This window comes from Hippoglossus hippoglossus, chromosome 13 (assembly GCF_009819705.1).
Source record: "Hippoglossus hippoglossus isolate fHipHip1 chromosome 13, fHipHip1.pri, whole genome shotgun sequence".
NCBI classification, from domain to species: domain Eukaryota; kingdom Metazoa; phylum Chordata; class Actinopteri; order Pleuronectiformes; family Pleuronectidae; genus Hippoglossus; species Hippoglossus hippoglossus.
The window spans coordinates 2,398,793-2,414,046 of record NC_047163.1 but is presented as its reverse complement, the minus strand read 5'-3'; the positions used below and the strand labels follow the sequence as shown (position 1 = coordinate 2,414,046).

Here is a 15,254-nt window from a genome sequence, read left to right as displayed (position 1 = left end):
TCACAGTTTAATTAGTTAAACACTCGACACAATACACCGATCCAACAGGGGCTCGGATGTCAAATCATGTGCATGTGATCTTTCCTACGCAAAAAGGTGGACTGAGCAGATTCAACAGAGTTTACATTAAGGTATAAATTCCATGTGAAATCATAGGGTAAAATGCACCCCCGCCTACCAGGTTGTTTAATAATAAAGTAAATTCACATTGAGCATATACTCTTATAGATACACTGAATAATATCCAACATGTACAGTAGTTGTCAGGCAAAGCATTCTGATAGGAGTAACCTATTGTAGGGGGGGTATTCTGAAATGCATCACGCACAGGCTCTCTGTGAGTAGATTCCCTAAAGCTCAACAAAAAGCAAATTTCTAATGGAATATACATCACACAGTTACACAACTAATGCTACAAATAAAAATAAGTCATTCTAAATGTTATACACAGGCCCAACTACAACAAAAAATCAGGCAATTACACCACATACCTTTTATTACACATCGTATTCTAAATGTGCATTATTTCATTTCAGCCATCATTATTTCTGTTTGCTCAGATGGCCACAGACAAACTGACGCACTTTGAACAAAGGGTCTGTCTGTCGCCCTCAATCTCAATAACACGTGGGGACAAACATCCACACTAAGTAGTTGGCTATCAATTAAACAAATGTAGTTTTTGAGACTTAAATGTGTGTAAGATTTAGGTGAAAGGGATCTATTGGCAGAAATTGAGTATAGAATAATCCTAGTGATGCTTTCACTAGTGTGTTAAATCTAAATTGTACAAATATTTTTTGTATTGACCCTAGAATGAGACCTTTATATATAAATACTTTATATTTAAATCGGGAGCGGGTCCTCTCTACGGAGGCAGCCATGTTTTTCACAGTAGACCAGACTGAACAAACTAAACCTTTTGAGTTATAATGACGACTGAAGGCTGCCACAGGTTCTCCTTCATGTTCGGAAGGGGGGGGGGGGGGGGGGGGGGTTTCAGCTGCAACATGCACATTTACGACTAAATTCTACACTTTGAACCTTTAAGTAAATAGGTACATGTATTACATGATGCTGTAGTAATAAAGTAATCGTATGTCTGTAAAACACCAACACGAGGGGAAAATGTATCAGGTTAGAGAACTTAGACATTGAATGACGCCATGACTCGTGCATCTGAAGGTTGCACCGATGGGCTTAATGGCGATTATTCTAAAATATTAAAAAAAAAAATTTAAAGTTGTAGCACCACTTCTATTGTTTCGTTTGTTGACGTCATCACCCAGCGCCCATTCAGCGGGACCGTCGCTCCATTTGAAACAACGACAACAGCGCCGGAACAATTCGATCGTTATTCCAGCGATATTATCGTGTTTAGAGTGAATCGACATGATCGATACGATCGAGAAGGAGGACCCGGTCATCAGCGAGGAGGAGGCGGCCCAGTACGACCGTCAGATCCGACTGTGGGGCCTGGATGCTCAGAAGAGGTCGGTTAGCTTACTTAGCCTCAAAGCTAATCCGTGCAGCGGAGGGTTTGGCTTGTGGCGCTGTGGCTGCACCGGTTCACAGTGTCTGACGGACCCGTGTTTGAATTTGCCGGTAGTTGTTATTTACATGATCATTGGATCCTGCGGTTTGTGGAGTAACTCCTGAAATGATCAGTGTCCAGTTTGTTGATGGTCTTTTCTTTGTCAACACTGGTGTCTGCTACACAACAGTCCGGGGTCCCTGTTCTGCTAGACTCTGATAAATGTCCCGTTAAACCACATTCACACCTGCATTTAACCATTCCGTCATACCATTGTGTTTTAGTCTACTTTCAGTTCTGTCAATTGTTTTGTATTATTTTACTACTTTAACTTATTTCAATTTTTTATTTTTCAGATGTATCCTTTTATTTATTTTGTAAATCTCAGAACTACTGTTTTTAATTTATTTTATGTTGCTTGAAAATGGGTTTAAACTGTATTTCTCATTTCTGAGCACCTTGAATCTACCTCTGGTTATGAAATTTGCTTTATAAAAACAACTTCCTTGCCCAATATATACACTGAAGTCCTTCATGTTCATAACAGCAGCAGCTGGTTTACCTGTGTGTTGCTGAACTTGTTTCTCAGAGAGGGAGAGAGAGATGCAGTTCAAATACAGAGGAGTGTACTAAATAGTGAGTGTGCATGTGTTTCTTGTGGTTGCAGGTTGCGAGGGTCTCGTGTGCTCCTGGCAGGTTTAGGTGGTCTCGGGGCTGAAGTGGCCAAAAACCTCATCCTCGCTGGAGTTAAGGGTCTCACTCTGTTGGATCATGAAAAGGTTCGTACTCCTTTTATTGTCGTTGTTGGAAACTTTTGCGCACAGGGAGGATTTAGGCTTCAGTTGGAATCTATAAATATTTTTTTTCAGCTATCAACTACACATCTGATTTATTCATTGTCAATGAAAATAATGGAGGAGTAGAGTGCATTATGTGGCAGCTGAAAACTGCAGTGTTACAGATGTCCAGGAGAGGGTGCATGTGGCTAAGTAATACTTTAACAACCCAGCAATGACAGGAAACAGTTATATTTACTCTGGTAAAGTGTAATAACGGCTTAATTCTGGCTTCATATAGTTTTTTAAGATGCCTTTGAATCTATAGCATGCACGTCTTTGTCCTATCTGGTATTGGTAGCTGAAAAGTATTGATAATTATTTGGAAAGTATTTTAACTCTCAAACATTTATGATGTTTAGTGTTTTATTGCCTTTTGTATCTTATATTAATTCAGTTTTTTTAAATATAATTTGTGTATTCTTTTCTTTTAATATTGTCAGCCTATTCAGCACTTTGGTCCACTGTGATTGGTCTTTAATTGTGCTATATAAATAAGCTTTGGCTCGACCTATGGCTAAGTGAGGGTCTCAGAGGAACTTAAACACCATTCCATATATTCTCTATTTGTGTGTGAATCAGGTGTCAGAGGAGACATGTCGAGCTCAGTTCCTGGTCCCGGTGACAGCTCAGGGTAAGAATCGGGCCCAGGCCTCTCTTGAACGAGCACAGAACCTCAACCCAATGGTGGAAGTCCACGCCGACCCAGGCAGAGTGGAAGACAAACCAGATGACTTCTTTCTGCAATTTGATACAGTGAGTAAATATAAACATACAGTCAAACATACTTTATAACTGAAGGACAACTGCACTCAAATATCATGAAATATAAATTCAAATGGGATAATGTAGAACCTATTTGAATGATTTGAGTAGTAAAGTAGTCCAAATGTGTATTTTCTGGATAATCAGATCTTGAAAAATGTGAAAGGAAAAATGCAGTATAAACACACACAATTTTTGTTTAACTCTTTGCAGTCGTGTCTGAAATTAGCTTTGTGTTTATATGGTTTTCTGGTATCGTTCGTACAGTAGTACATGTGACCACCCAGCCGTGTAGTACTCAAAGTGACCGCTAGATGTCGCTTGTTGCCCATTTCATCCATGTTTTGCTCTGTCAGAACCTAAGAGAAAAACACCAGACTGATTTCTATGACGTGGGCTGGTAGCAGTGGAATGGATTCAGCGTAGCATCGTTTTAACGGAAATATGAATGCATACATTTAGTTCTGAATGTTTTTCATACAATTGTCTTTTGATATAACTGGAAAAAACAAAGATATTTATATATTAAATAATATTAAATACACAATGAGTATAGTTGCTGGCAAGTTGCAGGAGTGGCTTCATGACAACTGTATGAATGTCTGTGAGTGGACCAGCCAAAGACAGAGCTTTACAGGATCTGCAGAGAAGCACGGCAGAAAACCCCCAAATTCACGTGTATACTTGTGTTTTTCTCTCATGAATAATTACAAATTAAATCAGAAAATTCTATTTTCACTCTGTCTTTATGGGCTATTGAGTGTAGATTGAAAATGTATTTAAGCATTAGACTGCAACATAACAAATTATAAGAAGGTGACATGGTCTGAATACTCTAAACGCAATGTACTATAATGAAAAATGTATGAATGTCCCCTGGGATCGGCTCCAACTCCCCCAGTGACCCTCCAAGGATAAGCAGCATATATGATGTGTAAGTGGGTAATTGTGTTTTTTCCAGGTAAAAAGTTACTTCAGCATTAATTAACATTCATATCCACAGGCGGTTATATGTCCACACATACAACTGCTGAAGGGAAGAATGTGTTTAAACATCATCAGAAGAAAAAATTAGACGATTTTTCCCTCCTGTTGTGTCTGAATTGTTGGCAGCCTTCGTCCCCCTGGGGGTGCTAAGAGAGGGTCAGCAAGAGGGAGGGGGGAGGGGGGAGAGTGGGACAGGAGGAAGACGAAGAAGAAGATATCAGTATAATAAAGTGAAGTGAGGACAGGATGAGTTTGAGGACAAAGCGAGGGAGGAAGAGATGGTCAGAGAAGAGAAAGTGGGATAATTGAAAAGAGTAGAGAGAGAGAGAGAGAGAGAGAAAAAAGCGAACACATCACTTTCATGTGCTTCCAGGGATGTGTCTGTGTCTCAGCGGGAAGATGGAGGGTGATTAAAGGAGAGCGTTTGGAGTGTGGTCACAGATTTCATACAAGTGGCCTAATTACTGAAGAAGGAATACAATAGAAAAGCACACTGTCCATCTGGTATATGCAGAATACAGCTGACTGGCTGCTTACACTGTCGTTCACCCTCTTTTGTCTGTTTACACTACAATTTAAAAAATATACATATATATTTTGCAGTTATTTCTTTTTTCTTTATGTCTAAACAACCAAAAACGTTTTTATACCTGGTGAGATGAGCAAAAACACTTTGCACAATAACCTCCCATCTTAATTCCATGAGATGTTGTGGGCAGGACCCAAGGAAGAACCCATTAAATGTTGGTGTGGATCCAGATTTTTTTTCACTTTCTTTAATTGACATTTTAATACATTTTCTGTGATTTCTGGTTCAGATCCAAATAAAAACCTGGATCTAGTGAATTTATACGTGGCTTCATAAGGGGTAGATGCTCTTGGTAAAGTCCTGGTTACTTATCATGAGAAGGAAATAAGTGGTGATCGTGCATATCCACCAGGTTGATCCTTCCTGCTTTAGTCCTTTGTGACGTTCAACGTGTTTGGCCTCACTGGTCCATGACTCTGGGCTCTGCTGCTCTGCTGCTGTGCTCTGAACAGCCTGAGATGCCAAAGATGCAGCATCAGTCTTATCAGTGAGCTGAGGCTGTTTTTGGGTGGGTTGGACTGGGTCCATCTTATGGACCCAGCCCCCTGGTCAGTTTACGGACATACAGTCCTATGATCCACCCTGATTTTAACAGGGTACACGGTGTCCCTGTGTTGTCTCCAGCCTTGTTCGGTTGTTCAGCTGCTGCTGTAGGCGTGTCTCAGTTTGTCAGCCAACCAGCCACTGTTCAGTTGTGTTGTTGTTCTTGAGAGAGGCTGAAAGATGCAGATGAATTTGTTTTGTTTTTTTTGTTTTTTTTTAAAGGGTTGCAGCTAATTTTCAGCAGGAATATCTGTCTGTCTTTCTCTTGGGGATAAGGCAGGAGATGGACAATTTAATTTGATGTTTCTGTTATTGAAAGCAGTTTTAATGTTATGTTAATAGGAATGGAAATAAGTGAGTAACGGCAGAAAAACAAAACGGCAGGGTGGTAGAGGTGCAGGAGGTGCCCAGCAGAGCAGCGCAGTGGGAGTTCAGTTTCACAAATTTTCATTTTTAGAGATTGAAGTTTCAGAAGGGTAAAGAAAGTTCAAACCTTATCTCACTGACAGCGAGAGGTCAACAAACATCCATCTCTGCACATATGGTGAAGGATTCAATTATTTATAGAAACACAAAGGAATCTTCTTTTTGTTTTACAAATGTATCTCTCGAGTTATTTGGCACATTTGAAAGGAGTCACTTAAACACTGCTTCACCAGTGTTCATGTCTCTGAGCAGAGCTCCTACCTCTGCCCAGGCCCAGCAGGCCCCTTACATTCAATCAGGCTGACCCACCATGTTAAAGAGAGTGGTAAAGAAATCCTGGATATTCACCTTTTGTGTGGATCCGGTTCTTTCTTGGCCCAAGTTCCATCCTTCCACCAAGTTTCATGAAAGTCTTTACAGAAGTTTTGTGTAATTCTACTGACAAACACACCAACAGTCAGCGGGAAAAACACAACATCCTTGGTGAAGGTAACAATAAATCTTGGTATTAGAAAATACAAGATAGATTTACACGCAACTCAGGATCACAGCATCACAGCTATGTTTTGTTAAGCCTTGGTTTACTTTGTCTCGTACCCTTGTAATTCTCTGAAGAAGTGCAGCACAAACACTCGAAAACTCTGTGTTCCACTCATTTCAACAGAAGAAAGTCCACTAACCTTCAACTCTTTGTTTCCCTCAGGTGTGTCTGACAGGCTGCTCCAGGGACCTGATGGTGCGGGTCGACCAGCTCTGTTCTCAGCGCAAAATCAAGGTCTTCTGCGGTGACGTCTACGGTTACTACGGTTACATGTTCTGCAACCTTGGAAAGGAGCACAACTACGTCGAGTAAGTTTCAGCAGCGATCCAAACTGTGGATTTAACACATTTACCCATGTGACAGTTCCAGTACACTACAGTACGTGAACACACTGTACGGTACAAAATGAGCTTGGTTTTCTGAACAAACGTTTAATTGCTGACTCTGTTCTTCACGGTCTCTCTCTTTAGGGAGAAACCTAAAATAGTGAAACCCACCGGAGACTCCAACGACGGCCCGGAGGCGAAGAAAGCCAAAGTCGACCCGAACGAGACCACCCTGGTGAAGAAGGTATGAAAACCACCTCCTCTGTCTCAGCTTTTTTTATCCAACTGAAATGTTGTCTACAAAGATTGCTTCATGTTTGTCCTAAAAATTACATTATTTTATTTGAATATCCAACCAATCAGACGTCCAGCTTCTGCACGCTGAAGGAGGCTCTGGAGGTTGATTGGACGAGTGAGAAGGCTAAAGCCGGTTTGAAGCGAACACCAGTGGACTACTTCCTTGTTCACGGTAATTAGAATCTTCAGTTTATAAAACCTGTAGAAATACAAACGGTTCAGTGACTGTACGTTCGAAATGTCATTTTAAATTCAAAACCTTTTTGTATTTTTAAATATTTGTCAGACTTTTAAGACTATGTGAACTAGTAAATGCTGATGATCATTGTTTTTTTATTTACATTTTAAACAATTAATAGGTTTATTGAAAATTTTGGTCGGTACGGTTTAATAAATAAAATATAATCAATCTCTAGACTCTAGAAAATGTATTTTCTCATTTTTTTAAAGCAGTTTTGAAGTTGAAGGCTGATAATTGTTTAGTTCTTGACTAATTTGATGCTTTGAATTGACAAAGCATGACAAGTTTTTGTGAAATTTTGCATTCATGTTTTAATGTGCATCAATCTTCAGGTGATGTTTTTCATATAAGTATTTAAGTCTTCTGACTTTCTGTGTGGGAGGAAGGAGACAAATCGAATTTCCATAAAGAAGAGGGCTGATCAGATTTCACTAATAATCCCGAAAGGTCTAAAAAAAAATACGTGTAGAAATTGAAACTGAAAATGTGTGGGAACCCGACACTGAGACTGAAACACACAATAAAAATGCAAAATTACCGGCTCCAGTTTGGCTGATGAGCCGTCACGGGACGTGCGTTGGCAGTTGTTTGTTGAACGTCAATCTCCGTCTAGACATGTGGAATTTGAATAGAATAAGCAAAGATGTATTTTAAATTTGCTAAATTTAATCAGCAATTTGATGAAAAACAAATATTGTTCACAGGTTGAGGAACCATCAACCCTTTAAAGGAATCTAAATGGAAACTTCCTGTTTTCATTCACAGCGTCTGATGACCTTCTCCTAAGAGTTGTTATTCTCCTGCATGTAGTTTCCGTCACAGGCTGTCCATGGCCAGTCATGTGCACAGGGCGTAGAACAGAGAACAGGCCGACACCTCCACCTACACACGACCACATGACAACAGGAAATGGTTTCAGTAAATTCAGAGAAGTTTTCCATGTTAAAAAGCGGTAAATAATGAAAATGAAATTCAGCTTTGACAATATACACGAGTCGCACATGTGAAGCAGAACAGTTTTCTCTCTGCTCGTTAGTAAGATATTTGAACATTATATATAAAATTAGTAACATTCTGCATTAATCATTCAGTATATAAAGGTTAAAACATTGTTACATGAAATCGATCTTTAATGCAATGACCCTGCAGCCAGGCAACATAAACTAAAGACACAAAGTGTGAGAAGGAAGTTTAAGAATTTCATGATGTAAGAGCTTTGGACAGCGGAGTATAATATGAACACAGAGGAAATAAGATGTGATGATGAATTGTCATGACGACACTTCAACAATTCTGAGTCATTTCAGTCTCGTCATGATGATGATGATGATGATTCATTAAAATCATTAGTAGTTGCTTCACTTAAAAGCTTAAAGCAAAATTATCAGACTCACTGACGCGTATAAACATCAACAGGTGTGGTTTCCAGCTTGAGATCTTTTGTGCACGTCCTGTTATTTAAGCTGTGCCCACTGTTACTGAGGCTGAGGATTATTTTCGTAATAGCTCATATTTTAAAACATTGTATATCTACCCCCCCGTCCATTGGTTGGTTAGTTGGTGTTTTGGTTTGTCAGCAGGTTTTCCTCAAAACTCGGTGGAAGGATGGGACTTGAGCCAAGAAAGAACCCATTAGATTATCGGGCGTAGCCAGGAATATTGTTTCTCACTTTCCTTTAACATTATAAGATACAGTAGGTGTTTGTTTGTTTTTTTAAACAATTCCAGAGAGAATAATTCATGCATCTTAATGGTAACAATAACATCTATGAGTGTGTGATATTATTTATTTGAACCAGTCTAGTACTAGACTGCTGCAGACGTGTGGCAGTGGCTGTCTGGTTCATTTGTTTTCTTATCAGACAGTCACATTTCTATTCTTAACATCTTGGCAGGTTTGTTCCAGATGTTGAGCTTCAGTCAAATGAGTCCTCTCTCTGAAACCCACGCGTTGTAGCTTTCAGTCTTCAGCCTCTTGCTTTTCGGGCTCATCGTGGAAACATTGTCTAGTTCTTCTTTTTCATTTGGTGAAGATGAGAAAGTTGGCAGTGTTGTTGTTCTTTCACTGTTTCTATATTTGGAGCTACCAGTTGTTGTTTTGGGCAACTGATGAGGAAGTGGCTCATCCTCTGTTACAACTGCTTCCTGTCTCACGAGGAACAGTCGCGTGATTTGAACTAGTGGTGAGAGAGTGTGTGTGTTTCTTTATATCATATTCACAATTTTACCAGACACCGTGACCAATGGGAGGAAAGAGCTCTTGTGTATAAATATATGGATAAAACAGAAAGTAATCCTGTTTAATACAGTATATAAAAACTAAAATGGCATTTATAAAGTACAAACCTCTGCCAAGGCCCAACAGTCCCCTCATGAAACCACATGTAAGTTCACTAGATCTGGATTTTATTGGATGGGCACCAAACTGCACACATTCAGAAACATCAGTCTCCTAAACAAACCTTTTCATCAAGATCCATGAATTATTCTCTTAGAAATCCACAAAAATGTTGCAAACTATCGCACAATGTTAAAGAAAGAGGAAAAAAAACTCTGCCCCCTGATTTGGATCTGCACAAATATTCAACGGGTTCTTTCCTGACACATTCGCATCCAGGGTGATATGTTCAGTAGTTTTTGCGTAATCCTGCTAACTAATAGAAAGAGAGAATAACAAACAAACCCAAGAGAAAGCATTACCTCCTTGGTGGAGGTAATAAAGTTTATAATTAATCCCACTGATAAACATGTCTCACTTTAAGAAACCCACATTCTACTAGTTTCAACAAAAAGTTGCTTTCACTCTCTGTCCAGACATTGTTATAAAATATGGAACAAAATATTCTTTGTTGTGTTCGACCCTCATGAGGTTCAGGGAAACCATTGCTGCTCCGTCCTTGTGCACATATTATATTCTGTAATGAAATTCAGTTTGATTTCCTGCCTGGTGCAGACCTGAGCATGATGCCACTTGTGCCCTCAACTTTCTACCAGCCAAGTTTCTCATATAAAGGGCAGAGCGCAGGTCTGAAAATGATTCATCGCCACCATTTTTGTGTGTGTGTGTGTGTTTGTGTGTGCATGTGTGTGCATGCGTGCGTGTGGGTGGTGGAAATGGCCGTGGGAGGATTTGACTTCCTCATGTGGTTTAAGTTAATGGACGAACAGGAAATACGGGGGCGACGTGTTGATGTGTGAGATCTGGGTGATACAGTTGGAGGAAGTTTGCTCATCACCAAAGAAAGTTTTGATTTTTAATTTCTCAGTCGGTCCTGAAGCAGTTTTTTTTTTTCTGTCACTGAACGTGTGCAGGTGCATCACTGCATCCTTCCTTTTGTGCGTATATGTGTGTGCGTGCACGCTCTTATTTGATGTGGCAAAACGGGTCTAATCGGATGAAATGGTTGATGGTGCAACCACATTCGGATCTTATCTTGTGTTAAAGTGAGCAGAAGTGGAGACGAGCTGGCGTCTTTCCATAAGATGATAATCAGCGTGATGAAATATAAATGACAATAGTGCAATACATTATATGGAAAATATTGCTTTACAAAAATAGTTTCCAGCCTCTCAACTGTAATTTATTTCCTTCTGTTTGTTTCTCGTGTTTCCTCCTCATCTCCGGTTTCTTGTCTGCCCTTCCTCCATCTCCACAGTTCTGTTGAAGTTTCGCACAGACAAAGGTCGTGACCCCGACCCTCAGTCCTTTGCAGGGGACAGTCAGCTCCTGAGACAGATCCGTGATGATGTCCTGGAGACCTTGGCCGTCAGCAGTGACCTCCTGAATGATGACTTCATCAGGTACACAGCGGCTTTAACTGTCTCGTGGTGTTCATTTCACACAGGAAGTTAAGTCTCGTGTGGAATTCTTGCTTGCCTAAAACGAGGCTCGTAATCAGAGGCGATCGAGCCTTTACAGTAGCCGCCCAAAATTGCTCCATATTAGATCTGCGCCCCCTCGAAAACACTTCAAATCATTGTTAACAACACATTTCTTCTCTTTGGCCTTCTTTCAGAGTTGAGAACGTTTTTATCCCAGCGTTATTTTATTTTATATTATTTTTAACATGGTGTTGCTGTTTTGTTGTTGTACCTTTTACTTTGTGAAGCACTTTGGTCAACCGAGTTGTTTTAAATGTGCTATATAAATAAAATTGACATTGACAAGAATGAAGTGCAGAACCACAGAATAATTCTGGAGTTTTCCATTTACACATGAACAAAGCAGCAGGAGATTCTCCAGAGTTTTTACGAGGGGGCTGGTCAGAGAAACTCCAGAGAAAGTCTGGAGCTTGTCACTCAGACATTCAACCCCTCCGTAGAATTTCTGTAAATGATTCACAATAGGGTAACTTCCTGAACTTCTCACTTCAGTAACATCACGCTCTCTGTTTCCTTGTACTGTTTGTCCTCAGCTACTGCTTCTCTGAGATGTCTCCAGTGTGCGCTGTGATGGGAGGGGTCCTGGGACAGGAAGTTGTCAAGGTAAGCATGTAAACACGTGGAAGCTTCTTGTGTGTCTTTGACACGTCATGACTTTCACTGGGCTGTAGTAAATGATGAAGAAAACCAGTGTATTGTGTGAGTCAGTCAGCTGACAGGTGGCCACTCAGCTGGTTCTGGGTCAGATCCAGGAAACGGCAGCGTCTCAGCTCTGTGTAGAAAGGATTTTAACTGTGACCACAGTGAAACGCAGTGTGACGCTCTGGCAGCCGCCTCTCAATAGGAGAAATGGTTTATAGTGTCCTCGAGCTGAACAGCATAATACAGTCATTGATACTGTAACAGTAAAGATCGTTATAGGGCCGTTAGAAGGAAATCCATTGGAAGCATACGTCTGAACAGTCACACTAACACTGTACAGTATTTGATTTGAATTAGAGTCTGACCCATTATCTGAGAGTTGGAAAAGATGTATACACACACACACACACATGTATATGTGTATATATGTTTGTGTATGTGTAAAGAACCCAACATAGACAAATAGGAGTTTTGGACCATGATTTACATTTAATCAATTAACTTTAGTTTCAATTTTCAAAGTTAAGGTAAAAACAGTAAATTTGAATAGTGAAATCCAATGAAAATATCAATGAATAGAAACAGTTAATGTACAAAAATGTATTAATAAAGCTCCAAAAATAAATATTTGAGCACAAAGAGCACTAATAAAATGATGTACGTGTCCTGTTGGCCTTATGCACAGTGGTGTGTTCCCCCCCTCACGCTGATAAGTTTAGTCTTTTCAAAATATCCAAACTGAGCAATAACATGCATCATTCCTTTTAAAGTTGGGTGAGAACTCGGTCACTGATGACTCATCGTCCCCTGCTTGGGTTCCTCCTGGTCTCGCCATGAATTCTTGAATTGACAAGATCTTGAGGAATGCAAGAAGCTTCATATCTCATTCTTTCATCCAGTTTGAATTGAGTTTCAACAAAAATAAGTTATTAGATTATTGGAAAGTTCTGTGTGTAAGTTCATAACTTTGCTCTGATGGGACAAAGTACAGAAGCTAAGCTTGTTAGAATCATTAGGATTCATCTCACAGACAAAAACATCATTATTTAATGCATAAAGTCTTAACGCACAAATGTGGAGAATGAGCTGCTCTCTCTCTCTTTCCCTCTCTCTCTCTCTCTTTCTCTTTCCCTCTCTCTCTCTTTCTCTCTCTTTCTCTTTCTCTTTCCCTCTCTCTCTCTCTCTCTCTCTCTCTCTTTCTCTTTCTCTCTCTTTCTCTTTCCCTCCCTCTCTCTTTCTCTCTTTCTCTTTCCCTCTCTCTCTCTCTCTTTCTCTTTCCCTCTCTCTCGCTCTCTCTCTCTCTCTCTCTCTCTCTCTCTTTCCCTCTCTCTCGCTTTCTCTCTCTCTCTTTCCCTCTCTCTCGCTTTCTCTCTCTCTCTCTCTCTCTCTCTCTCTCTTTCTCTTTCTCTCTCCCTCTCTCTCTCTCTCTCTCTCTCTCTCTCTCTCTCTCTCTCTCTCAGTGCATGACCTGAATAAGATTTCACGTAAATCATAGCAGGGATTAGAAACCATATTTCTGTAAGCGTGGTGCGTGGTGTCCTCAGACTGAGGTAAACAGAGTGTGTGTGTGTGGGGAGGGAGGGGGGGAGGAGACTGACGGCTCCGAGTCAGTCTGCATTATATTGGCACAAGGCCGATCTCTACATCATGATGAAACCCTCTGCAACTGGCCGGCTGAAGTCTCACCAGGTGAATCCGACTGATTTCACTCCCTCACACACAAAACTCAGAGGAACTTTGAGTGTGACGGACCGGCGCTGTGTGGACCTGCCGGCCGTGATCAAATGAAAACGTGTTTATAAAACGGTCCTCTCTGAATTCTCCCTTTGGCCGACATGGTGGTGCAGTGGTGAGCGCCGTCGCCTCACAGCAAGAAGGTGTTTGCCGAACGTGGTCTCTTTGTGTTTACATGTTCTCCCCGAGTCTACGAGGTTTCCTCCGGCTTCAAGGATGTAATGTGTGGATTTTCACAGATGAATTAAACAATTTGCTCTTGAAGAGATGAAAAACAGTTCCTCTCTTCAGCCTCTTTCTGAAACACTTGGTTTTAGCTCCTGTCTCTTCAAGACCCCCCCCCCCCCCCCCCCCCCCCCTCCTCCCCTCCCCTCCTGGCTAAGCCCAGTCTGCTCTGATTGGCTGGGTGGACCACTCTGTTGGGATTTGTCTCCCAGCTCGTGTAGGAAATGTCCACCTCTGCTCTCACTTCACCTGACCCAGTGAAGTGCCAGACTGGCTGCTGGGCTGCGTTATGCAGATTTAGAAGTGTGGTCCAGACTTCTGACGAGGCGTCTCGGGAGCTTCAGTTCTAGCTGCTTTTACTGCCGACTCTGGGCTTTTAACTTTGCAGAAGTTTTACATGAACAAAAGAACCCTACACACCACACGAGAGGTGAACTCATCATGTCTCCTTTAATCACACAGACTGTGACTTCTTACTGGGAAATTGTCACAATACGTCTTTTAATGGTTCATTAAAAATGAGCTTTGTAAAGTGTTGTTTATCTTTTCTCTTGTGTTTCTCTTCAGGCTCTCTCCCAAAGAGACGCACCCCACCGCAACTTCTTCTTCTTCGATGGTCGTAAAGGCAACGGCATGGTTGACTACTTCGGACCAAACTAGGCACCAGTCAAACCTGTGCACAGGACGGTTTTCTCTTTTCCTCGGTGTGTTCGCTCAGATTATTTATATCAGTACTTGCTCCACATGTCATAAAATTCAACCTGTTGCTTCATCTTATTTTGTCATTTGATCAATTCTCTTGAGCAAAACTGATATTTTTTTTACATTTACTAATAAAACACAGTTTTGTAAAGTGATTCTGTCTCAGGTTTCTTACATTTGTGAAAACTAACAACAATGAATTGTGATGATGATCCAGGTCATTTGTAGTTGGCTCTAAACTGTGCCACTAATTATTATGCTGCAGTGATGTGTTACTGGTGAAATCTAGGACTCTTGCATCAGTAGAATATTTTCAGAAAATTAAAGCTTGGAGACAAATATATCATGAAAAGATAAAGTTTCTCATCAAGCTGGAAATAATTAACTCACAAACTCAAGTAGTTAAGATAAGCACAGTTCTTGAACTTCATCTTGCTCCAGTGGAGCTGCGGTGTCAAGGTCCTGCTGATGCACTGCTCTGTAGAGGGAGTTCTCTCATTTAAATATTTACAGGACATAAATCATGCATTGTAAAAATGTTAAATCCTTAAGGGGAAATTTTAGGTTGAAGTGATTAAATCAAACTTGTGCTGCTGAGAATGTGCAATAAAACAGATCAGTGTGTTGGATCTAATGGGGACAGACGTGTCATTGGTTTGTGTGACTGTATTTGGTAATAACACTGTCACACTGTGACATATGACTCATCAAACCAAACATGGCTGCAAGCAGCCGAGTTACAGGAAAGAGCGGGGGCGGGCATTTAAATGAGCCTGAAGAAAAAGCATTTATCGTATCCCATCCTCGCAACAACAGAGCATTATGGGTCGGGGTGCGGTGGTGGTGCTGGTATCTGACCCAGTCCGACTTCAGCCCCTGGGAGTTGCGGCTGGTTGAACCTGTCAAACCTGAACTGTTTTGATGCAGTTTGACCTCAGTCTCCTGTCAGTGGTGTCTGTGGCAGCGGCTGCTGACTCACTGATG

General features: G+C 40.9%; 3 protein-coding genes across 3 annotated transcripts in view; all 3 read left to right on the top strand.

Moving 5' to 3' along the window:
* Positions 1-15,254, top strand: part of LOC117773272 (spectrin beta chain, non-erythrocytic 1-like) — a 750,817-nt gene that overhangs the window by 210,164 nt on the left and 525,399 nt on the right. The gene's annotated exons all lie outside the window — the stretch shown is intronic.
* si:ch211-14c7.2 overlaps positions 1-15,254 on the top strand; it is a 432,059-nt gene that overhangs the window by 251,626 nt on the left and 165,179 nt on the right. The gene's annotated exons all lie outside the window — the stretch shown is intronic.
* sae1 (SUMO1 activating enzyme subunit 1) lies at positions 1,279-14,425 on the top strand. Its single transcript, XM_034605129.1, has 9 exons — positions 1,279-1,493; positions 2,202-2,313; positions 2,953-3,126; positions 6,384-6,529; positions 6,692-6,791; positions 6,911-7,016; positions 10,742-10,886; positions 11,501-11,570; positions 14,136-14,425. The coding sequence occupies exons 1-9, from the start codon at positions 1,393-1,395 to the stop codon at positions 14,226-14,228; spliced, it is 1,047 nt and encodes a 348-aa protein (XP_034461020.1). The 5' UTR covers positions 1,279-1,392; the 3' UTR covers positions 14,229-14,425.

Excerpts from the sequence above, each read along its gene's own strand:
- sae1 (XM_034605129.1), top strand. The coding sequence starts at position 1,393 with ATGATCGATACGATCGAGAAGGAGGACCCGGTCATCAGCGAGGAGGAG. Across the intron at positions 3,127-6,383 it reads TCTTTCTGCAATTTGATACA|GTGTGTCTGACAGGCTGCTC; the intron begins GTGAGTAAATAT and ends TGTTTCCCTCAG. Across the intron at positions 11,571-14,135 it reads TGGGACAGGAAGTTGTCAAG|GCTCTCTCCCAAAGAGACGC; the intron begins GTAAGCATGTAA and ends GTTTCTCTTCAG.